We start from the raw sequence: 26,946 nt of genomic DNA, 5'->3' as shown, positions 1-26,946 counted from the left end.
AAAATTAACTATTATCATTATTATTTTGATTAATACTCAGATATTATATGCTGTGTAAAACACTATCAGATTTGCTTGACTAATAACACTGAAACATATATTTTATTGTAGTTTCCAGTTTGCCATAAGGAATATTCATTTATGAGTCTTTACTGACATATTATTATTATTTTTCCTCTAAAGTTAATAGTGAATAAAAATTCAATTTGTTGAGTTAAAGAGATACAAAACACATCATGTCTAGAAAACTTCTAATGCATTCAGTTAAAAATTAAACAGACAAAACCACAGGACAACAAATCTTGAGATTAGCACTAACTTTCAATTCATTATAGAGAATTTCTATGACATTGTAATAGGATTCTATAAAAGAGCAATAGGCATTAGGTTATATAACAGTTTCTGTTTTATTGAAAATTATGCTAAAAATGTTCCCATTTACTGTCTCTTGAGCCTTTCTTTCTATTGTTTGTCATTTTTTAAATCAAACTAAGTATTTGCAAATAAGATACATAATTGATATAATTTTTGAAATGAAAATATATAAATGAAATTAGCGATAGTATGAGAATTTTACTTTCTGTCCTCATACCTATGACAAGAATGATTTTTGGTCGAGGTCTAGCAGGATCAAAAACTTCATATTCTTCAATTAACTCTGCAGTCTCGGAGAGATCTGTATCACTTTCTATGGAGAATTGATGGATTGGAGGGAGCCGATCATACCGCCGATATGGAAAGTTTGAATTTTCAGGCATTACTGCAAAAGAGTAAGATAACTTTGAAACGGAAAAAAATAGTATAAAAAACATTTTTGGCATTTAACCAATTAGTAGGAGAAATTTAAAAATTAAATGAGTTTGATTTTTTTCCAACTAGAAGAACATCACATCCTCTAAGTGGTCAGCAAACTTTTTCTTAAAGGATCAGACAGTCAATATTTTGGGCTTTGAGGGTCATACAGTTTCATATTCAACTTGGCTACGATCAATCGCAGGAAAGTGGTCATAGATAATAAACAAATGGATGTTCTCGTGTTCCAATAAAACTTTATTTATAAAAACGGTAGTGAGCCAGACTTGGTCCATGGGTCATAGTTTGCCAACCCCTGCTCCAGAGGAACTTCTTTTGGAGAGACTACTGCCTAGTTTTGCTTGGTCATTTGTATATAACCTGGACTATGCAAATAGTGCTCCCTAGAATTGTGTAGTGCAAGACCACCATGACTTTCACAACCATTTGCAGCTGCCATAGAGCCAATGCTTATGCACAATGTATTTCATTTATTTAATAAATATAGATACACATTCACTACGATCCAGACACTCTACTGTACTTCAGTCGAATGACTTGGTGGCATAATGCACAAAAACTTAGGATAATCTTATAAGACAGGTAAAAGAGTAGCAAACAATTTCTATGTTTGGAATATCTTTCAACATCATTGAATTTTACTTTCCCAATATTTATCTTTAACTTCTTTATTTCAAAATGTAACTATGAATATTTAGGTTTACATCTACAGTGGCAACAAATATTTGCCATATATTGCCAGACATGTTAGCACGTGAAGCATGATTCAGTAGAATAAGATGCAGTCCTGCCCCCACAGGGCTTACAAACGAGATTACATGCTTGTATCTCACAGCAGCATGCACGCCAGCAGGATAAGTGCTAAATGAATATCTCTTATGATAAACACGGCAGTTCAATGAATGGGTAGATCCATTTGCGTTGCAGTGGTTAGGAAAGGACTTGAAAAAGAGGCATGACCTAAAGTTTGAAAGACAAGTACAGGTGATAAAATGTGGAACGTGTATCCCAGTTGGTGGAAACAAAACACAAAGACTCAGAGTCAGAAATGAAAATGAAATTTTCAAAAGCCCAAATGAGGCAGATAGTCTCAACTAGTTATTGATATATAATCATGGCTTCTTCCTTTCCAATCCGTGTGTCAGTATTCCAGGAGGCATAGAGAAATCCTAACTACCCCAAAGGCACCTGCACAAAGGAGACAGGGGGTGACCTGGCCTTCCATGAGAAATTCAGAAAAGGGGACCACTGAATTTTAGTGTGGTGTAATGCTTACATCTCCTCTGGGATGACTATCGGGTAGAAATTTCCATTCTCTGTTGATAGAACAAATGAGGTCATCGGCTACTGACTCACTGGACTCACTTTAGTTCCACAAAAGGAGTGGAGTAGTCTGCAGATGACAATGGACATTCTTTAGAAAATTCTGGGAAGGGCTATGTCAAGGAAGGCACTGACAAGAGTATCCTGTTCTGCCTTGAAATTAAATTACTTCATCCAACATAGGGCAAAACTAGGCATTATCCCTGATTACTTTCTTCCCTCACTCTTCGCATCTACTGCAATAGATTTTAGTTCCAAAACGTATCCTGAATTCATATGCTTTTAGCCATCTCCATTAGCACAACACCTGCCTAAGCCACCATCATATATTTACCCGTACTATTATAATAGACGCTTGCAGGTCTGCCTGCTTCCACGCTTGTCTCCACAATCCATTGCCTAAAATGCTCTTCCTGTACTGGTCCCATGGCTGACTGCTTCTTGTCATTCACACCACAGCTTAAATGTCACCTCCTATAAGAGGATTTTACCGACTTTTTAAGCTAAAGCAACCCAGTTAATTTCAAGAACATCATTCTAACAATGCTCTGCAAAACACCTACCCCTTCACCATCTGAGAGGTCTCTTATTCATTCATTGTTTGTCTTCTCCTATAAAATGTTAAGTTCCATGACAGCAGGGACCTTACCTATCTGGAACCCTGTATCCTTAGGATCTAGGGCTGTTGCTTGGTATAAAGTCAGTGTCCAATAAATATTTACTGAATTAACAATATAAAGAACAGCCTTGCTGAAATAGATGGTTTCTCATGGAGAAAAGCCAGAAGATGGGTAAGTAGAATGTGGCTACAGTGTGGAGGGCCTTTAATACCAGGGGAAAGGTATTTAGCTTTAACCTGGTAGAAAGCCAGTGGAGGTTTTTTGGGGGTTAGAATGGATTTGAGTAGAAAGAGACTAGGAGCTGAAATAGTAGCAACTAGGAGGCTATTAAAGTAATCCATAGGTGAGAAGTACAAGCTGAGGTTAGAGGGGTAGTAGGGGAAATGGAAATGAATGGCTGGGTATAAAGCACATGGTTAGAATTGGGACATGAAAAATGAAAGGAGGTGACAGTTCTAAAAACAATTGCAACGTTTCAAGTCTAAAAGAATAAGAAACACATTGCATTTCATGTAATATCTTTCTGCTCTCTTGTTTTATTGCCTTTTTTAATTTTTATTTTTCAATTAGCATTGACATATGTTTTTTATATTGGTTTCAGGTGTATGCCTTCTCTTTTCTGTTGCAGAAATATTGGGCTTCTCCCATTCCTGTCTATATCACAGCTTCTTCTCTATGTCAGGAACTTCTGTTCTCTGTTCCCTGGTATACTCTCCATCTCATCCATCCTTCTCTAGCTAACACCTACTTGGTTTTCTGTCTCCGAGTATTAGCATATCACTTCTTCCAGGAAGTCTACCCTGAATTACAGCATAGGTTGGATCCATCCTCTTGTTAATATGGTTAGTTCTATGACATATGGCATTTCCTATAGCACCCGTTGTGCTTCTAGTTATATTTTTAATGCCTGTTTCATTGCTAGACTGTAAAGCTCCATGGGGGCAGGTGCGAATTTGTTCTTTCTTGGTGGCTACATGCTCAGTCTTAAAACAGTGTCTGGCACATAGTACTCAATAAATAGTTGTTTTATTGTTCAACTGTCTCATTGACTGACTTCATGGAAATAGAAAAAAGAGAAGGGAGTGCTGGTTTTGAAGTAAATATGGTATGTTGTTACGTTTGGTGTTAGATATAATGAGTATAAGATGACAATGAGATATTCCAGAAGAGACGCTCTATAGATAGTTAAAGCTATGAAACTAGAAATTCATTCGCAAGTAATTTTTTGTTCAGTTGTATAGATATGGCAAAAAAAAATGCTCATGTCACATTTATAGTAGGATGCTTTAAAGAACTATCAGTCAATAATTTATCCTTTCTTTTATCATATTTTTACTTAGGAAAGTAATTTGCTTAAATTATTAAAATGTTTTATTTCATTGAATAATTTTTCATATTTACATATTAGCATAGTTATGTCTATATTTCGGCAAAAATGCATGAGTCACTTTATATTCCTAGAAATAACTAATGCTTTAAGTTACTGTAAAATTAGCAATTTTGTTAAATTTAAAGCCTATTACATAAATTAAAGCTAAAACTTACAAAGACAAATACATGAAGTATTTCATAAAATCAAATTTTATTATTATAAAACAAATCATTTTCTGCCTTTTAGCATATGTTCTAGATAAAGGACAGTGTGATACAACATTCTTGTCACCACAGTACATGGAAAGGTTCTATATGATGACTAATTAAAAGATCCAAGTAGGAATTCTAGTGAAATATTAATAGGTATGGAGACTAAAATTAAGAAGCAATTTTAATTTTAATAAAGGTTAAACCTACCTTTTCCTAGACCCTTTGGATGTGTTTCGTTCAGCTCTACATTTTTTCCAAATGTGTACTTGACTGCCTTTATACAATAACTGTTCTCTCTAGATCTGCTCTCTAGTTTGACCACACTCCCCACCATTCTCTATTACACACTGGCCTGCCTGGGTTCTATGTGTAAACAAGCCAAGTAACAATATAAAACAGAGACAGATTCATTTTGTTGCAAAAGTGTCACTTTATATATCCGGTCTATGAGCAGCTTTTTGACTAAGGGAATATTATACTTCTTAGATTTAAATTTAAAATGTAAAAATATCTTAGACTAAGTCCAGTAATACCTGAGGTTTGTTAGTGCTTTAAGGTTTCGAAAGCAGTCACCCATATTTGCCTCACTTGATTTAACAAGAGTGTAGGGCGTATAGTTAATATTGAGCCAGATTCTAACAGTATGACAACACCCTGGGAAATAAGCCATTTTGGAAGGTGTACGAACTCTTCAAACTCATGAAAACATCATTTTGTTCACCAAAGCAGTAATTTATCTAGTGGCATGCTGCAGCAGTAACTGGCTAAAGGTGTTCTCTTGAGCACCCAAACCTAAATCACCCAGTGATGACTCCTGCACGGACAGGGAAGGATTCTTCCCTCTGGAGATGTTTCTGAACAAATGTTATTTATATTTTCCCTCTCTGCCTGTGTTTCCTAAAAATTAACACTTTTGCCCACACTGCATTCAAATAAAATCTAAGTGGGTCATGACTAAGTAAAATAAAACAGAGATTTATTTCCCCTTTTATTTATTGCAAATAGAATGATCTCTACTTCAAATTCTGTCTGTATAGCCAAAAATTTTCATGGTATGATTTTTGAGAATGGTTTAAATTTGGAAAATATAATGATCTTGGCCACTGAGAAGGAATTAATTTAGTTTCCCTTGATTGGAACTGATTCTATTTTGCACATACTATTATACTTCTCCATTTCATCCAGAGCCTAAAAGGCTGGTTGCCTGATGCCGAATCACTAATTTTGATAAGCACATATTTTAGAAAGCTATCTGAATACCACAGATCTCTTCTAGCAAACTCCAGTTCTTAGTTTCATATTATTCCTAAAACTGTTAAAAAAGTTTATGGCTTCTATTTCTTTTATAGCAACCAAACACCTAATTTGATGTATCACATTCAGTAGTTGTTTAATAAATACTAGTTGCTTAATAAATACTTAATACTTGAATTAACTAGTGTAAACTTTACATTCATTTATGCAGATGCATGAATATGAACTCTGAATTTGGAAACATTTTAATAAGTCAATCTCTTCCAAGCTAGTGATAACTATCAATTTTGCATACCATCTCATTTATTTTGAAGTCTTATTTGAAATTTTAAGAATAATTTATAGTTTGCTACTGTAATTAATCTCATAAAATAATAAAGTCAGTAATATAAAACTTTATTAAGACTTTACAGTGAAGTGCTGGACAACGGTATGTAATTTTATTTGTCTTATCACAGAGGCGATTAGAATAAGTAGCAGAGAGAGATTAGCCATGTTCCAGGGCCAAATATCCTTCCAGGCATTTGGACACCTAATAAATTAAATTACCACCTACAGTCTATATGGTACATTTCAGAGAGAATTGCCGTAACTATAAAATGTCTATTATTCTACATATACATTACCATTTCTTAGAAAAGATCTCCGTGACTGTCCTCCATTGAGCGGAGGTAAGGTCTTCTTTTCCTGGCTGACAAATGTATCCCATTTCACCTTGTCACAGCCACCTAGTTCCTTTACTTTCTGTAAACAACTTTCCAAGTACTCTACTGGGTCTTCGGGCTTAGAACACATCAGTCCATTCAAAAGGCTCTGAAACAACAAAATACACCCACATAAAATATGTTTTAAAACCATATTTTGAACCATATAGGTAGTTTTTGTTCTTCACATTTATTTTAATAAACAGAGTTGAAATTATGATATGATTAATTAAAATAACCCCTTGAATTTTCTTGATTAGTTTTCAGCTCATCATTCTCTTTTTAAATAATTCAGGCAACTATAGAGCTTAAAATGGAAGAGCTCTAGCAAAGGGAGATAAAGTACAGTGTGTAAAGATGCCCCAATCATTATTAATCACATTCCTATTTATCCTTAAAGTCTCCAAGCTTCAGTTTCTTCCTGTGTAAACCAGGAGTAATAATACCTTCCTCAGAGGGCTGCTTTAAGGACTTAAAAATTTAATATTTGTAAAATGCATATTAAGTGCCTGGCACATAGTAAGTGCTCAATAAATATTGTTGGTAGTTTCAGTTAATATTGTTATAATTATCAGATGTCTCCCCTGAGCCCTCAGGTTGGCTTATGGACCCCTTCTGTGTTCCCATGGTACCCAGAAAAAAAAATCTTACCTGTCATTTATACTGAAATCATCAGTTTATGTGTTGGTGCCCTCATATGAACTATAAACCTCTCAACAACACAGTGTGGGTCTTATATATCTTTCAATCTCCAGTCCCTGACACTTTTTCTGGAACATAATAGGTGCATATTGAACAGTTTCTAATTAGGAAAAATATTTCACTCAAAACGTGAAATCTGAGACTCAAAAAAAATGCTATTTTATATATAATAAGTCACCATAATATCCACTGAATTTACAGAGGAGGAAGAAGAGCATGAACCTGTATTACTTTTTCTGTTCCTGGTATCCGATGTATCACATGTACTAGTTTCTAAAATATACTACAAATTTGGAAATGTTGACTCCTGGGAACTGGACTGGTATACAAAGTATTTTCCTTTAGAATATTTCATGGAAAAAGCATTGGGGATCATTATCACCAAAATACATTATTAATGCACAAAACACACACCCATTGAAAGGCTGACATCCTTCCTAAATACAGTATTTTATTTTCAAATTATTCTTGTGCAATTTGCTCAAAATGGTAGGCAATTCTTACCAGGTACAATTGTTCTCCGAAATCCTAAATAGTGTGCATTAAGATGCTGAATCAGAAGTGTTCAATTGCAGAGGGAATGGAAAAAACTAACTTGGGGATCCACATGCAGTTTGTGTCAAAATCTGTGCTATACACAGACAGACAGACACACACACACACACACACACATACACACAGAGCGCTGAACTTCTCACATTCCTCTTATGTTAATATAACTAACTTTGTGTCAATACTTACTATGTCTTTGTATGCATTAGTTTACCCAGTGTGCTCTCAGCCCTATGTAGCATTATTATCCCCATCTTACAGGAAGTCATGGCTCAGAGATGTTAGTTGATGAAGGTTACTTAGTTAGAAACTCATAGGCTCAGGATTCCAACTCAATGTTTCTGATTTAAAAACCCATATATTGTTCTTTCTCCATATCTTGCAAAAACATAATATAGGATAAAAAGAAAATGCCAGATTATCTGTGCCCCATACATAATCCAAAGCACTCAAGTTTAAGTCTTCTTTATTTAAAATCATTACTGCCTAAAATGGGTAAACAAACTAAATGAAGTTTTTTTGTTTGTTTTTACTGGAAAATATACATTTCTAGCCTCTCCAAACAAAACTGACTCCTCAAAGGGTACTGGTTTTAGAAGGGGGGGGAGTGGGTTCCAATCCTTCATGGATAATTTAAGTCCTTTTTTCTAGTACCCAGTCATCATCACAGATTAAAGATAACCAGCAAACACTATTACTTGGTCTCTTTGAGTTAATTGTTTGAGAGCTTAAATAACTTAATTAGGCTTTCTCCAATACTTAAATTAATTGCTGAATCTCTGCTCTAAGGTACAGTGGTACAAACTCAGTATGTACACCAACCATAAAGTTAGCTAGAGTTAAAAACTCATGACAAAATAAGGGGAAAATGGGTGTTTAAAAAACATTTAATTTAAAAATGGAAACACATTTCAAACTTGAACCGACCAGAGATATTCCATTTAGCCTATGTGATGTCTCAAGTCAGGAAGAAATCTGAAAAGGTCAGTTAGATACACATAGTTGTTTGACAATATATAAATTCAATAATCAGTCACTTAGTCTACAATGGTGTCTAATATCCACAGCAAGGCCAATGTATTGGTTTTGATAGATACCTAATTTTTAAACTTCATATACCTAGAAACTTTATATATCTATATTGTGGTTTAGAGGAAGAAAATCCAATTTGGAAAGTTAAGCATTTGGCTTTGCTGTCTACACTCATCACATGGAGAAGTGCCAGGTTTTACTTCTCTCTTTGCCGTGCACAAGCACACATTCCACTTACTGGAAGGCCTTTGGAGGTCACCAGCAGTCTCCTTCCATCTTCCATTGTCCAGGATTGCGTTTAAGTACTCTGTGTTACTGCATTTCTCCTAAGAGAGTTGGCTTCCTTTTCTGGCTGTGCACTATTTAAAAATGTCCCATTCATTCACAGAAAAACCAACAAAAGAAAAGCACAGCACCTGAACAATCACTTATTTGCATACGGTGTAGATTTTCATGAAGAAAATATCAAAACTATCTGTGGTTACCTTCCACCAAGGAGGAAAAAATGGTACCCACATTTATAAAGAAAAAAGACATAGTATTAAGCAGCACTTTACAATCAGGGGACTCCTCTGCAGATGTTTCTACTTATTCTTTTAGAAGTGTAATAAAATTGATCTATTTATGACAAAACTTTCATCTCTTCATCTCCATTTTACTTTTTGGAAATTAAAAAAAAACTCTTAACGAGAACTCTACATACCCCCATAACCTTACACAACATCTGATTATTTTCAAGCACGAGTAACACACTTGCTATATTTTGGGCTTTACACACCAAGCTTGTGCTAAGTGGGTGGTTTATATGGAAATGTTGGCTTCAGATGGATTTAAAAATCAGTGGCTTACAGAGGTAAACAAAAAATGAAGATCTGTAATTACGGCGGCCCATTTTAAAGATAGTTCGGAAAAACGACAAAATTCTTTTCCCAACTAGGGTCTTAATTTGTTGTTGTTGTTGTTTAGCAGAACAAAGCCCCTAAACAGGAGAAAGAACAGCTCATGACCTTTAATTTACTATATAAGTCCACAGTCTATCATCTTTCAGAAATGGGGACCAGGTTTGCAGTGAATGGATTTCCCCTTTCAGGGTTCTGTCTATGGAGCTTGGCTCGCTTCCTTTTTTTTTTTTTACCTACAAATGTCTTAAAATTCAAATATGGAATGAAAGGAAGCAAAACGATCCGAGACAGAGGCTGTGGTTTAGAACTAACCAAGGTTCCTTTGGTTCCTCAATCCTCCCATTCCACACTCTCAATGTGTCCTCCACCCCGCGGGTCCCTAGCGCAGATGGTGCTGTGATGCGGTCTTAAGACAGAGCAACAGGAGTCACATCCACCACGCCGCTCCCTCTCAGACCAGCTTTCTCTAGGTGGGTTAGGAAGGGCTGGCGAAAGCTGCGGCTGGGGAGGCGACGAAGAGACCCCTCCCAAGGCGACGGGAAAACGTGCTCAGGAGTTCATTCACCGAAAGCGCAGAGCAGCGCTGGCTGCCTGCCACCCGGAGGTAGCACTGCACTTGATGGGTTTGGATTTGTTTTTGCATCTTCATCCGCTCTCCTTCAAGCTTTCCCTGGAGAGGGCTGCTTTCGTCCACACTTCTCTTTCACCACTGGGATCCCGACCCTCGGCGCAAGGGGGCTAGGGGTCTTGACCCCTCAGTTTCTAGTCCTCGCTCGTTCCTGGGCGCAAGCGTACGGTACCACCTAGCCTGGCCCTTGCCTCCAGAAAGCGCGCCCAGCTGCTGCCTGTAGCCCACCCCGGGTGTTCGCATCCGAGGGGTGCTGCCTGCTTCCAGAACCCGCTGGAAGACTGAAACTTGGCCTGGGAGGTGCGGGCTCCTGTACCCAGCCTTCGGACCAGGATCCCGGCAAACCCCAGGAAAGGCAGCTGCCACCGGGCAAGGGGGCGGGCAGGCGAGCTTCTGCTAGCCCCTTCACTTCCATGCCCCGCGTTGGTAAGGTGGGACGGGGCGCAGTTCCTCACCATGAACGCCCGAGATGCTCTCCCCGATCCTCCCCATCCTCCCGCTCCTCTGCCAGCCCTAGCCCCCTACCTCGAAAAGCTGAGGGATTTCCCTCCGGGCCAGATACTCCTTGGCATCGTTGGTGTTCATGGCTGTGCCGCGCGCGCCTTGGGCGCAGGCGGGGAGGCTCCCGGGCTGCGGCGACCTGGTCTGGGGCTGGCGGGGTTCGGGATGAGCACCGTGCAGCCCCCGCTCTCACGCGCAAATACACGCTCGGCTCGGCCTGCCCAGGCCAGGGACCCCCTCTTCCTCTCTCCAGGGGCTGTGGTCTCCGCGCTCCCGCCGCCCCCGCCTCGATGCCAGCCACAGAACCCGGGCTGCGGGCTCGGAGCAACGGCTTCCCGGGCTCCCAGGCAGCGCGGCCGCCAGGGGAGGGGCGGAGAGAATGGAGGAGGGAGGACAGGGCGGCAGACGCAAGGCAGCAGCCCGCCCGCCTCTCCCGCTCAGCGCGTGGCGCTCTGCGCCTTCAGGAGCCCAGACTACGCCGGCGGCCAGTCACGCAGCGCGGGCAGGTGCGGGGGTGGGGACGGGCGCGCGCGGGGGCTTGTAGTCACACCCCTCCATGCCGCCCCGCAGCCCTGGGGACGCAGCAACCTGGGACCTGGTGGCCAGAAGAACAGAGTCGGGGCTTTTAGGAACCTGCGATCTTTTCGCTTCTCCGGACCTTCTTCTCCACCCTCTATCCCTCCACCCCCGCACACCCACACGGTTACTCCTGCGTCCCTAAGGAGCTCCCAAGAATTTATCTTTTATTCCTAAGGTTAACGATCTTTCATAATAGGAAGCTGGGGGTAAGGAAAAAGGGAGGATTATGGAGTGGAATCCATTTTCTTAAAATAACTTTTAAATCTTGGGTATTTATATCCTTCAGGAAAGTTTTGCCACCTAGTTTTGAATTTCTTTTAATCCTTACAGATTTCAATATAAGGCTTTAGAGTGAACCCGAAATCTTCATTAACAGAAGTAGCCAGCTAGTTAATTATCTCCATAGAGAGAAATGGGAAAGTAGAAGAGAGAAGTGCGTGGTAGAGAGCTGGATACCACTGGAATTGGAAACGGGTTTAGAGGTGGGGTGGGTGGCAGAATTAATTAGATCTGAGGAGTGTGCAGTCAGTGGGCTATGAGAGCACCTCGGGGTCAGTATAGGTGAGTATGGGTGGATGCATTAAGGCAACTATGTGGATAAAGGATCTTCCTGTTACAGACCATGATCAAAGTGTAGCCATCCTCCTCCTACCTCCCAAGATGACTCATTTTCCCCATTAAGATATCTTTTCATTGCCTGTTTGAAAGATGGTTTGTGCCACCATGATAATATGATCTTGAACTGTGTGGAAGGCCTGACTCTGTGGGAGGGTATATGAGAGAAAGGAGGCTCTGATAGGAACTGACATCTGGGTTCTGGCCAGAGAGAGAAGCAAGACAGCAACTGCTTCCAAAAACCAATGTCTGAATGTCCATTTCAAGTTCATCTTTGCAGATCTTTTCTTGATTTTATTTCTTGTCCCACAAACGACTGCTTTCCAAGCCTTAACTATAGTTGTGATTTCGTTTTACCCAGGGGAAGAAACTCAAGAATTAATTGAATTTTGTGAAGTAAATGGAGTTTTTCTGAACACCTGTGAAACCATGTGTCATATGGTAGCCTTAAATGAGGCCGGCGTTCCAGTTCCAGGGAAATATGCCATATCACTTACAGTCCCAGCTTCTATTTCTTTACCTTAAGAACAGCTTACAGTAGTAGTGAAAGCAGTGTCTTTTTCCTGTGGAACAATGCTTGAAAAGTACCAAGGTCCATAACATTGAGGCTTACTTTGTGAACAGGCACAGCTGAGATGAAGCACTTAGGACTGAAGAGGCTACTTTCTGCAAGACCTCAAGGTCACACTTTAAAGACAAGAATCTTGCAGAGCTCAGCACACATCTTCCCTCTTAGGGAGGAATATATCCTGAATGGATATATGATTCTAAATGCACGTTAGCATAGCTGAGCAAGGATGGCATCTTGCTTGTATAAAGAGTAGATAAGAAAGACTGCATTGCTCCAAAATAGTCTAGACAGCCTGAAAAACATAGTAACTGTAGTTACGGCAAATTTCCAGGTAGCCTTATGCAATGACAATCAGTGCTTTTTGGTGTGTTCCAGGTGTATGGAAGAGGCAAGATGTTCACAATTACTTTTGCAAAAGAAGTGCTGATCTGGTAGAGAAGGGCTAAATGAAGGAAGTATAATGCTTAAAAACCAGGCTGATGATTTGGAAGAGAGAAAAGACAAAGGACAAGGGACATCAAATATACCCTTGCCATGGGAAAGCTGGCCCATCATTTCCTGATATACAGTTCTAAAGGTGGTTATGTAAAGGGTTCATAGCCCTTTTCTCTTTGTTTACTTGGGGATGCATTCTTACAGGTGTTAATTAAGATGATTGCTACACGTCTGGTATCTCCAGATAGAATTTTTCTGTTCCCTCATTGGGTGTGTGTGCTAGGTTTGACATACAGCATTGAGAAAGACAGATATGATCCCTGCAGTCAAAGAAGTTACATTCTACTAGAGAATATATGTAAGAAGTGCAGATGGACAATAAACAAATGAAAATGCAGAAACAACATCAGAGAGTGAGAAATGAAAGGCAAATACTTTAAAATGCCCCCAAGACAAGTAGGAACATATCACATAATGATAAATGTAATGATGAAAATCAAATCAAAACTGTTGATTTGAAGCGATGGGGCAGAGTCCAGATTTGTTTGCTGAAAGTGGCAGTGGAGATAACCATTGGAACAATAACTAGAACTTTCCAAATATACAAACATCCTTCAAGAGGAGGCTTTTGGTGGGAATGTTTCTCTGGGTGATCCCTAAAGAAGACTCACTGTTAATATACAGGCTGTGTCTCAGCAAAGGTCCGAGCCTGCTCTGTCCGCATTAATCAAGTGTCTACAGGTAGGGACCATTTGCTCCATTCACACAAAGGAGGCTCAAGGGTTCTAAACCCAGAACAGCACTTCCCAAACTCCACAGATGTCTGGAGCCTATGCTATTACCCTTATCCAATCTTAACAGATATGTATGCCATCTATAATTTAACTGGGGCCAGTTTAGCCATAGAAAATTTTAGTGATAAAGTGCAAAATATTTTTCATGTTCCATTTCCTTGTCCCAGGAGAGGAAACTAATGGGATCAGCTATAGGCACTCGTACAGTTGACAGCGATGATGTGATGACAAGTTTGGCCATAATACAAAGGAAAAATATATTGAGTGTTGTTTTGCATCAAGCATTGTAATAAACACTTTATAAAGTATATTACATCTTTATATATTACATATTCTTAAATCAATATGTAAGGTATGTATTATTTTCATTATATAAATGAGATAACTGAGAGAGAGTCTAATTTGAAAGTTATACTCATAATGTTAATCCACCTGCAAAATCCTGTGAATCCACATCCCTTAGGACATTATTATCATAACTCCTTTGAAGCTTACAAAGGCTTGCAACATTTTTTTCTTTGTACCTTTTAATTTTTTCTAAGGGTCCTTGCATTCTTTCTTTTTTTTTTTAAATTTGACAGATGTCATTTTGCATTGGATGGGGGGGGTCGTTATTTAAAACACAAGCAGAACAGCAAAACATGTATAAGAACAAATTTATCTCAGTAGATTTCCTAATTGTTCAAGGTCCTTTTCTGTTAGAAAGTTTTTGCTTGGTTCAGCTGTTGAACGGACAACACAGCATTCCTATTTACTGAATTCTTGAGTGTCAAATTTTTCTCATTCAGCACAAAAAAATCAGTATCTTCCTCCTAACCTAATTAATCTATTTCCCTCACAAAATGACAACTTACTTGGCCATTTGTGCATTATGGGCCATTTGTAAATATTTTGTTTACCCAGAAAAAAACTAAATTTATAAGCCTTGCATTTGTGTGTATATTGTCCTGGTAAGTATCCTTCGTGTTTACATGTACTCTTTTTAGAAGGTCTTTTGAGACTTTTACTTTTTTGTTAGTGTGGAATGTACACACTGGTCGGTGAAATCTGGGGTAAATGCAGGCTGAAATAATGGTGTGTAACACAATTCTTTAGCCAAAGCAGAATTTTCCTATGCTCTATTTCTTTTCTTCAGCCTGTCTGAGTACCTAAGCCAGACATTTGGATTCTGGATCTCAAAGACCTCTAGGAGTTTTTGGGTTAGAGGTAAAAGATTTAAAACTCTCCCCTAATGTCTGAAAACATTAAGAAAATTTCCAAGTATATAATAATATATACGAAGAATAACTAAGATTTGGAAAACTGTACTTCTTTATTTATCTATTGATTAATTAATGCATTCATTGATCAAATAATTATGAAATAAACTTTTACATTCCAGACCCATGTTTGGAGCTGAGAATACCAAACAACAACAACAGCAGCAATGAACAAACAAACAAAACAAGACTCAAATGGTTCACTGTTTAGTAGGAAAAGATGAATAATTAAGTACAGAGAAATGAATATGTGTTAATAATATGATAGAAGTTAGATATGTGGCGGAAGGTTGTTAAGTGGGAATATAAAGGTATATGATTCACATAAATATATGTATGATAAAACAGAACTTACAAAGTTTTAAGAATAGACTTTCTTCCAATATTTCCTTACCACCCTTAAAAATTATTTGTTTTTAGCAGTTTTCCCTTCCAGTTTTTTCCCCAGATACATAACTGTTCAGAAACATTGTCAAACTGTAATTACATACAATTCCATGCTCTACATAGCCACCTTTTGAAATGGCTTTGTGAGAGTTCATTGAGAAGCTTCGACATCAGCAACTTAACCATTTTCTTCTATGACTGCACATATTGGTTGCTTCTTCTGTTAGGCCACTATAAGCAACTCTAGTATAAAGAACTTTGTGTATATTTTTTTCATATTTTAAGTTATTATTCAGAAAAATTTCCAAAAGTGGGATTACTGGATAAAATGGAAAGTGCATTTTGTATTCTTGATTGATTAATAAAATTTCCAGAAGTGTCTAATCCATTTATAGTGCCATAAGCAATGTTTTGAATGGTTGAGAGTCCCAGTTTTACTATAGTCCCACTAATAAGGAATTACATTTTTTATTCTTAATTTTACCTTAGTAGATTAAAATTACACAGTAAAAAAATTCTACCTTAACTTAATTTGCATTTACTTTGCTAAGTCCTACCTTCTGTCATTTTCCTTCTAACTTGGGTATTTTTCTTTACTTCTTTTCCTTCCTTTACTTAGTATTTTGCTGCTCTCCCACAATCATGCTTTTGTTTATGTCTCTCATAATATTTTCTATATTCTGCATTACAGAACAGTTTTTTGCAAAACTGTCTGTGTCCTTTAATAGGTTATCCAGCACCTTTTAGAAGGGATTTATCTTTGTATCTGCCATAGTGTCAGTATTACACATGGTAAGGCCTAGTGTATGAAGCACTTTATCACACTGTCTCATTTAATTCACACAATAATTTGAAGTGGGCATTATTTTCCACTTGCAGATAAGAAGAAAATAAAACTGAGTCTCAGATCACATCAGTAAAAATTGACTGAAATATATACACAAAAATCAGTTCCATGTAGGTTTTAGATCAAAATATAATGCTAAAACCTAAATGCTTATAAAATGATAAAAGCGTCTAAAAGTTCTTAGAAGAAAACATAGAACATATTTGTGACCAAGGAGTTACAAAAGACAAATATCTCAAATTAAAGGTGTCATTAAAGGTGTTTGTAATAAAAGAATATAAATCAGACTATATTAATGTAGTAAGAACTTTTGTTCCTCAAAAGTTACTTTTAAGAGAATGAATTAAGAGAATGAAAAGGCATTGTATTGAGTAGGAGGAAATATTTGCAATACATATATCCAATAAAGGACTCAAATATATGAAGAACTTCTCCAATAAGAAAAAGATAATCTAATAAAAAAATGGACAAAAGACTTGAGCAAACACTTCATGAATCTAAATTCAATGGCCGATAAACATGTAAAACGTAATAATTTTGTTAGTCATCAGAAAAAATGCAAAATAAACAATGTGATACCACTAAATACCCACCAGAATGGTTAAATTGAAAAAAGACAGTAAATACCAATGTTAATGAGGCTATGGAGTAATCAGAGCTTACATAGACTGCTGGGGGAATGTTAACTTGCATAACAACTTTGGAAAACTGGAAATAACTATTAAAACTGAACATATATTTATTTTTGTATTCACCAAAAGTTATATATTAGAATCTTGACCAGATACTATTCTAAATAACCCCAAACTGGAAACTACTTTAACGTTCACCAACGTTCACAACTTATGGAACACATAAATTGTGTTGTATTCACAAATAGAATACTATGAGCAATAAAAATCAACAGTCTACAGCTACATGAAACAATATGGATGGGTCTCACAAACATAATATTGAAGGAACACCAGACACAGAAGACATAAAGTATATGGTTTCATTTACATAAAGTACAAAAACAGGCAAAATGAATTTATGCTGTTAGAACTCAGGGCAGTGGTTATTCCCTAGGGGAGTGAGGTGACAGAGTGAGAGCTCAAGGAGTGTTTTGGGGATAATGTTCCTGTTCTGCTCCTTGATTTGGGCACAAGTTACATGGGTATGCTCATCTTGTGCAAACTCATTCAGCTGTACAAATAAGAAGCGTACTTTTCTGTGTGCTATACTTTAATTAAAAAGTAAAAGATTATGGAGTATGGGATTCAAATCTAAGACCATCTTATTCTTTAATTCCATGCCTTCCTGTTTCATGCTATTTTATCATTTAATAAGCAGATCAAAAGTGAACTTGCAATCCATGGCCCTTTGCTTGTGCTTTTATTATTGTACTTACAGTCAAATTGCTGCTCTAAACACTATGTTGCTTGCTTTTAGGTAATAACTTATTTACAGCTTAGTCTCTCTCACGTGAGGTCTGAGCTCCTCACTAGCAGAGACCATGTCCTAGAAATCTGTATTTTCCCAGTGCTTTGGACAATGCCTGTCCTAAAATAGATACACATGAATGTAGGAATGAACTATCTATATCTGTATCTATAGAATTCTTAGGACTCAGCCAAGGAAATTTAGCAAGATGCTCTAGCAGGAAAAAGTACAATTTTTCACATTTTTAAAAATGTTGAAGGCTTTTTAAAATTACACCATGATGACTTGAAATCATGAGTTAATGCCATTTATAGGGATCTCTGATTTACCATGAGGGAGAATCTTTAGGTGCTAAAAAGTCTAGTTTAAGCAATGTCTTTATAATGTCTAGAAATAGAATGGTTTATAAATACATGATTAGGTTATATAAATTACAATGACAATAGTGTTTTATGATTCATTCAGTCAATTATTTCTTGAGTACTTACTATGTGCCGGGCATTGCTGGCATTGCTGTGCTGCCAGGCACGTAAGTGAATAAAACATATGCATGGAGCATATGTCTAGGAGGGGAAAAATAAACAAACAACATATGTCTTAATTAAGTATATTATTTATTAGAAAGTGATAAATGCCATAGATAAAGAAAAAGTAGAGAATAAGAAAAGCCAGAAGCTGGTCACAATTTTAAATAGAGCGGTGAGGGAAGGCGTCGTGGAGAAATGACATTCCAGCAAAGATTTGAGAAGGTGTGGAGTTAACCTGCCAATACCTGGAGGAATAGCCAGTTCAAATGTACTGGGGAAGGAGGATGCCCGACATGGTCTAGCAATAGCAAGGAGGCTGGTGTGGCTGGAGCAGGGTGAAGCAAGAGAAGGGCAGAGAGGAATGAGGCCAGATCACATAAACTGTGGCAAGTTCTTGGACTTTTATTCAGAATAAAACAAGAAATTAGTGAAGGGTTTTGAGCCAAGACTAACATATTCTGACTTACATTTTAAGAGGAACATCTGCCTGCTGTTTTAGGAAGAAGTAAGAGAGCAAAAGTAGGAGCAAGGAAAACAGTTGTGTGAATCAGATAAGAGATAAAGTCAGTAGAGGCCATGAGAATTTGTTAGATTCCAGATGTATTTTGAAGATAGAACAAACAGGATTTCTGGACAGATTGGATGTAGTATATGAGAAGAAGAGAAAACATCAAGGATGACTTCGTGTTTTTTGGCCCGAGAATAGCAGGAAACTATTAACTAATTGGCCACAGTAGCTTACTAATTTACGAAGGAAGATACACAGAGAACTTTGATTTGCTCTGATGGAGTTCGGCACAAGGTGGATTCTCCCTACTACCTACTGACTATGTTTCCATTTTCATCCACGACCTTTAGTTTATGGCCACCATCTGAGCTCATGTTGTACAACGTCACCGTCTTGTATAAGTAAAAAGAGGAATTTCCACTTATTTTGGGAATATACTTGGAATTTAATGATTTAGAATTTCAATGTCCATTCATTTGCAAAAATATTTTACCTACCAATGGAAAATCTGTAATTCCATCAAATCTAGTCTTCATCAGTCATCCTAACCTGGCTATAAGAAATATAAATAAGGAAACAGCATGAACTCCAAGAAGCCTCTAAATTTAAAAGCTACAGCTAAAATACATATGGAAGCATTTTTATTTTGATTTAAATAAGTATTCTGAAATACATTTTGAAATAAAAGCTCTTTTGAGTCCCATTTAAGCCCCAGAGAAAAACAAACATATGACATCAATTTATTTTTTTAAATTTGTTTTTGTAGAAAATAACACATTTTAGTCTTTATTATTTCTTTTTTTTTTTTTTTGTCATTATCAACAAACGGCAATTCTGTGAGCCTAAAGGCCTAGCACTTCTAAATCACACATATGTCGGAACCATTTTGCCCTTTTGAGTATGTTTTGTTTATTTTTGTGTTTTTACTATGTCACATGAACTATGTATTAGTAATACATATATTAATCAGTTTAGGATGAGTAAGATATAATTTTTCTTTGCAAGGAATGAAATGTGTTGTTTCTTAACAGTCACAAGGCGTTCATGTTGGTGTGCTGGAAATTTTTAAAACTTACCAGAATTTACCATCTGCTACTGTTTTTTAAATCTATTCTGTTTAGCCATGTTTCCTCTATTAATTGTTCTCCTGCATATAATTAACTAGCATTCGCAATGTTTTTCTAATAGAATTATAAAAATAAACATCTAGTGGAGATTACATGAACAGATTAATTTAAAGAGGTCTCTTCCCCAAATAAATTAACATTTTAGATTGTGCAAAGAAAAACTATTACTTAAGCATTTCTCCAATCATGTCACTGTCTTGTGCAAAAATTTTAGTGGCACCTTATCTGCACTGTCCGATATGGTACCCACTAGACACTGTAACTATTTAAATGTAATATGTTAATTATTTAATAATAATTTTAAAACAATAAAATTAAAACTTCAGTTTTTCAGTTGAACTAGTTACACTCCAAGTACTAAATAGCCATGTGTGGCTAGTGGCCAAAATGTTGGATAGTGCAGATATAGGTCATATCTATTATCACAGAAAGTTCTAATGGAAAGTGCTGATCTAGAGAGTAAATTGCAATTTTTATAGCATAGAGTTCCATAATTTCATTTTAGTTTATCTTATTGGGTGTATCTTCCACTATACTGATCATTTGCAACCCATGCATCCTATACATTTTTATTTCTGAGCCCTTGCTTTTTTGAGTCCTTAGCTTATAATTAGTTTCCTTTGTTTTACACTTAATGAAATATTTCCATGTCTACAAGGATCCACTTAAATGTCATCTTCTTCATAAAGGCCATCTTTATTTAGCCCTAATGGATTGAAGTATTTTCTTCCTTTGTACTCTCTGGAATGTTCTTGTATATCTTACCTTGTACCTTACTTATGTATGTTTCTTTCTATCATCTGCTCTAGCCCCCAAAATGTGTCTTCAAGGTAGTATCCCTATACAGCTTATTACAATGTCATGTACATAATAAATACTTTAAAATCATTGTTCGAATAATTTATAACAAATTTAAATATTACTTTTGTTCTGTGAGCATTTGCAGTCCCATAGTTTGATGTGCTTTAAATTTGTAAATTTATTTGCTCCATTGTTTTTTAAGATTATGATTTTCAAATTTCATCTACATTGACTAGTTTAGATGGGGCTCAGGTGGGTAGGGGTACTAACTGTGTAAGTTATAGATGCAAGTTTCTCTTTCTGTGACTGTAATTCAGTGCTTGAGCATTTCAATTGCCTTCACTATTATCTCTCATGCCTGTTGCTATAAAACAGAATGAAGTTTAAGTCAAACAAACAAATAAAGAGTGTCCGCTAATCTCTGATAATTGATGCTAGGTGATAGGTGTCTTTCCACTCAGTTGCCACTGGTTTTGCAGAATCCCAATCATCAGGACAGAAAAAGATTGTTATGACCTTATTTATGCCTTTCTAAAAACTATTGGCCACTGCTACACTGCCATTATTTAAAGCTACCCAAGGTCTCTCGTAAGTTAATCTATTTTCAAATTATGAAGTCCAAATGGATACCCAGAGGTCATCACTCCTCTCATCTTCAGAAAACACAGCACAAAACCATGGCATATTCCTTTTAAGGAAATTTCAAGTTGTGTTTCTTTTGTTTCCCACAACATTCTCATTTATAATTTTCAGAAATTTGCAGGTGTTATTTTTAAAGATTATTTCATGCTAATGAAATGTCAAAATGTGGAACAACATTTGTAAGAGAAGTGTTTGTATATCTCTGTTATCCTGAGTACCTATTTTCAGAAGGTGTTTCTTAACAAGGCCCTGTGGCTTCATAGGGACATTCACCCTCATATCTTTGGGCTTGTTAGCTACTACTCAATAGAAGCAAAAGGAGAAAGTTTTCTTATGCTCACTCAGTAGTCAATGTATTCATTACATACTCTTTAAATTTATAATAAATACCTTTAAACTCATTTATCTTATGACTACACCACTGACCTCTCAGCAGGTGACTTCTACATTTGTTTATCTCCAGCCTTGGCCTCGCTCCCCTGTGCTCCAATTCTGCCAGGAAAATGGGTTGTTAGGTATTGATTCTTTCATTCAGTTAACATTTATTGATCACATACTGTATGCCAAGCACTGCACTAGTTTTTTAGGGAAAAAGACACAGCCAATGTGGCAAAACCCTCACAGCCTCCATAGAGGAAAAAGGTACAAAACCAAAGACGACAATGTAACAAGGGACATCATAGCAGAGTGGAAAGAGCATAGGCTCTGGGGTCATAATTTCCAGTCTTGTCTCTTTCTTATCGAGCTATCTAATGCCTACAAGTTCTTAATCAGTCTGAACCTCAGTTTTCTCTTTTATAAAAATGGGAATATTATTCTCTAACTCATTAAGTTATCGTGAGGGTAAATTGGTAAGTGCAGAGTTGAAACTTAACCTAATTCTCTGACTTCAAATTTTAGTTCATTGCCTATTGACTTTTGTATTCTATCATTTAAGACTCTGATCTTAATTATCCATTGTTCTCTTTCCCACCTTGTAAGCTCAGATTAAACTGATTTGCTTTCTGTGCCTTGGATATATTTGCCTGATGCTTCCTTGTCTTTGCTCAGGCTCTTCCTTTTGCCTGGAATGCTTCCCCAATTCCACATGTCTAAATTTTTCCTGCTTCAAGGCTCTTGATGAAATATAATCTTCATAAAGCTTTCTTAGGTTTTTGCAGCATGAAATAACTGCTTCCTATAAAATCCTGTAGCATTTTGTTCAAACTTTTTTTAAAATTATGTTTTTATCAGACAACCTGCATGGAGTACCATAATGAGAATAATAATTAATATCTATGCAATGAAATATTGTAACTTTGGCAATAGTTTGTTTTTGAGCTCAAGGAAGATATGGTGGCACAAACTTACCTCTGAAATGAAAAGAAACAAATGGAATTTGGAAGAGGAATGTCCACCTTTTCCCCATGTCAAACCCTGGTTTGCCCACTTCGCCACTTTTATTTTCTTTGTCCTCAGAAAGCTGCTTCTATGTTTAAAGTAAATTTAAAATGGTGGTAATAAAACAGACATAAAAACTAGGTGATATAAATCATTATAAACAACTTTGAAGTGGGCATATTTAAGATTTTGTTCTTACCCTGGTTCTTTGTAAATGAGTTTCTTAGCTTATTATTCCTTGAAACATTTCTCAAAACTCTGAATGCTTGAAAATTTATGAATCTCTAGAGCTTCAAACTGTTTTAACTATTAAAGAATGGATTTCACAGGTAATCTCATTTGTTTTATCTGCCCTTAGACCACTCAATCAGTAAATATGTTAAAACTTTGTAAGAAATATTTTCCATAGCAGCAATTTGATACCTATTGTAAGGTTTGAGAGTATATAATGAATTAAATTATTCATTGCCAAAATAATCTCACTTTCTGTGTTTGTAAAAATATCAGTAAAGCTCATAGATCTCTGTTAGATGCCTAGACTCTCTGACAAGTCAATGTGATTCGATAATGAGCTATTATCACTTCTGTGCCAGTCGTCAACAACCAGGCAGGGACCAGAAAGTGCTGGGGCAAAACCAGTGGGCAGCCCTGTATAGTTTTACATATCCACTGATATTGCCATTTGTGCTTTCTTTTGCAGGAATGGCCATCAGCTCCACTTTCTCATTAATATGAATATATTGAATTATAATGTGTAATATGAATGTATGTATGAATACAGACAGATGGTTTCAATGAACTCTGTGAGCAACTCTACCTTATTAACCCTAAATCACAGATATAATTTCATACTCCACACAAAGAAGCAAATAAACTCTTTCTGTTTGCTTCCTTATATTATTTCTGCCTTGGTTCTTGCTAGAAATTTGAAAACACTATTTATTTAGCTTCTCTATACATTAAATTTGAAAACCTTGGTCATTTTATCTGTTTCTATAAGCCAGGCTACAGACTGCACAGCACAAATACTTTCTATTTTTTTTCTTGAAAATGTCACAGACTTTAAGTTTTTTACTTTCCAAGTTCTTTAGAATTTTTTTTATTTCTGTTAATAGCAAAAGATTTTTGTATTGAATATCTTTGCTACATATTTCTCACACTCTCTGAGATTTAATTATTGTTTTTCTTGTTTGTCTGATCTCTTTATTTAATCAGAATTCTGAATTATTTTATTCTATACTAAAGGCCTGTATTATTCAACGAATCCATGGATAACAGTCAACTGATGGCCACTGCCTACTGCTGAATGTCTATATAATGTATTTCATTTTGAAATACTTGATCTGTGATAATGTCAGGGACTGGTGACAGAATTGTATAAATCTGCTGTCTATTTTAACTATATTCACATCTAGTGGTTTCATTTTTACCTTCACCTCACATGTACTGTATAGTTTCCAGCCTTGGCACCCTCCTGGAAGAGAAAAGATAGATCTAATGGATGGCTACTACTGATGCCACTGGAGCGAGTGTTTTCTTCATCTTAAGTGGCACTAGTGGTTAAGAGAATGGCCTCTGGTAATAATTTATTGTGTGGTTAATATGAGATCAGGCCCCTTCCTTCTTCATGGCCTTTGACTTTCCATGCCTGGACATTTGAATGTGAGCAGAGGGAGAAAGAATTTCATTTCTTTCCTGTGGTAGCCTCCTCGATGGAAAAAATGAGTTTGATTTGACAATTACATAACCTCTCTACTATTGCAGCACCACATGGCAACATCAAAAGGATCCTAAGGAAACTGGGAAATCAGGCCTATGTGTGATTATGAACCAAGTATAGAAAAGATTCCACCAGTGCCTTCGTGGAACTAGGCAGGCTAGTGCTTTAAATTATTCTGGAACCAGTAAGTTCACAGTTGACTTATAATCATTTCCCTTCATGTGATTTGAACCGTGAGTCATCTGTTCCTCTGAAATTGTGGACACATTGGTGTATTTTTAACTTACTATGAGCCACTCTTCTAGAATAAAACAGAGCAGAAATGCAGTATGCAGTTGTCGAGGAGGAAATGGAGCACAAAGTCTTGCTTAGAGAGCTATGTCTTTCAGGAGCTGATGAAGGACTCCAGGGCTGAGGTTCTCCGTCCATATTCCCAAACTGCCACCAACAGCATAGATGTGTTCATAAAAGGGAACAATGATTATATCCGAGAAAGACGAAATCAGTCAAGTAGCCCCAGACAGTCAAGGAAGGAAATATTTGTCTCTTTCTCTTGCCTGAAATGAGGCTTAGTCAGTCAGGGAGAAGGACTGGCCTGGCCTCTGAACAAGCCACGGGTTTTAGATCATGAATTATACCAGAGGCCTAAAGTTAAGCAGCAGCTAAAAAAAAAAGGACATCACTCAGGGAACAGAAGAAGCAGAGGACCTGTGGCCTGAGGACTCTAACTCTTCCCTGGCACCTCCTCATGTAGACCACACTCTGCCCTCATTATATGAAGACCGTCAGGAGAAAATCAGAGGAAAGCTGTCTGAGAGACTATAAGTGTTTCTCTATGAGAGGCTAAATGCTACCTAGAGAGATCTTTAAATGATTTTGTGATACTAAGCTTTAAAATGTAGTAGATGATGTCATTTTTGTTCCTACTTACCAGTGGATGAGTGGCTCAAGGGAAATCTAGAATAGCTGTAACTAAATAAACAATTTACATTTACTTCATATACCTAAAGTTTCAAGTCTGGATTCCCGACCCTCCTATGTGCTATGACTGAGTTAAACAAATAATTGGATTACAAAAAGTCTGAAAAATTAGGTTCTCTTTTTAAAGTAATACATTGTGGAAGTAATGTTATACAGAAAAACTATCTATGACTGAAGCTATTTTGATATGAAATAGAGCAGCTCATTTTCCAGCTCTGCCACTAGGTATGTCTGTGGTCTTGGGTGCATTGCTTAATCTGTCTGCCTCAATTTTTCCATCTTTAGAAATGTAAAGTTATAGCTATCTTGTTGAATTATTATAATGAGTAACATGATTATTTATGAGTAACATGTGTAAAGCCCAAGTATAGTCTCTGGCACAAAAATTATGCTAAGCATTGACAATTATCATTAGTATAATTACTATATGCCAAAGCCTTCTTACTTTTTATATAACAGAGAAAGTCAGAATCAGTGGCCCCCAATTATTATTTGCTTTAGATGAATAGAGCTTAATAATCGTCTTAGCCACAGCCAATTCTCATTCTGCATATTGTAGACACCCTATGCTTACCAAAACCACAATGAGAGTTAGATTTCATTAGTTGTTCACTAACAACCATTCTGCCTGTTCTCTGGAAGTCTTCTCTTCCTCAGTTAATTGCCACTACATCCTTCCAGTTGCTCAGGCTAGAAGCTTTGGGTCATCCTTAACTCTTCTTTTCTTTCATCTCCCATGTCCTGTTTTCTGGAACTTCAAAACATTCCCAGAATCCCAATCACTCCTCTCCACCTTCACCATCGTGGTCCAACTACCATAATTTTTCACTTGCATTATTGCAAAAGCCTCCAGACAGGTCTCCCTGCTTCCATGCTCTGCTGCCCACCTCTACTCTCAGCACAGTAGTTAAAACAATTTTGTTAAAAATTAAGTCTGATCATGTTGTTCTTTGCTCAAAATCCTCCAATGGCTTCCTATCACACTCAGAGAAAAAGCTAAAATTTTACAATGGCCAAAAATGCCTTATGCATCTGCCTTTACACATACACGCGTGCGCGCGCGCGCGCGCGCACACACACACACACACACACACACACACCACCCCCAAAATCAACCCTTCACTCTGACCTCATGAACTGCTCTTACTGTTCCCATTCTCCTCTGTGTTCATTCTGCTATCTTGAGATTTCCAGACCCTGCCAGGTGTGTTCTTTTCTCATGGCCTATGACTCGCTGATTCTCTGCTTAGACAGTTCTTCCCTCAACTAGCATGTGGTTTATTCCCTTATCTCCTTCATGCCTTTCCTCAAATGTCCTCATCACAGTGATACCTTCCCTGACAACATTATTTAACACTGCGAAACCCCCTTTCTGACTACTCCCCACACCCTATATATAACATTCTGTTGCCTCTCTTGTCTCTTATTTTTCTACATACTACTATCACCTTCAAGCAAACTATACAATTTGACAGTTATTTTAAAGATATTTTTCTATCTGATGGTCTATCTTCAATTAGAAAGTAAGTTCCATGAATGCAGGGTCTTTTGTTTTTCCTGTATCCCTAATACCCCATACATAGTAAGTACTCATTATTCATGAAATGGATAATAGTGGATACATACTGAACTTTACATGTATTAATTGAAATCTCACAACAACCCTATGGGACAGAGCTTATCATTATCCTTATTTTACAGATAAGGAAATTGAAGCATAATGTGAATAAGTATCT

At 37.0% G+C, this 26,946-nt stretch overlaps 1 protein-coding gene across 3 annotated transcripts in view; it reads right to left on the bottom strand.

Annotated features, from left to right (window-relative positions):
* The window catches only part of AK5 (adenylate kinase 5), a 195,426-nt gene extending 184,239 nt beyond the window's left edge, over nucleotides 1-11,187 (bottom strand). Inside the window, exons 1-3 of one of the 3 annotated variants that reach the window (XM_039838642.1) lie at nucleotides 10,640-11,187; nucleotides 6,221-6,407; nucleotides 593-688 (exon numbers count right to left, since the gene is read on the bottom strand). In XM_039838642.1, coding sequence (XP_039694576.1) covers nucleotides 593-688; nucleotides 6,221-6,407; nucleotides 10,640-10,699 — 343 coding nt within the window. In that variant the 5' untranslated portion in view covers nucleotides 10,700-11,187. Of the gene's footprint in view, nucleotides 1-592; nucleotides 761-6,220; nucleotides 6,408-10,639 lie in introns of all 3 variants that reach the window. The other 2 variants (XM_039838640.1, XM_039838641.1) reach the window with 2 other exon arrangements.
* Nucleotides 11,188-26,946: the final 15,759 nt, after the last annotated feature.

This window comes from Pteropus medius, unplaced genomic scaffold, assembly GCF_902729225.1.
Source record: "Pteropus medius unplaced genomic scaffold, Ma_sr-lr_union100, whole genome shotgun sequence".
NCBI lineage: Eukaryota > Metazoa > Chordata > Mammalia > Chiroptera > Pteropodidae > Pteropus > Pteropus medius.
This window is presented reverse-complemented; position numbering and strand designations above follow the sequence as displayed.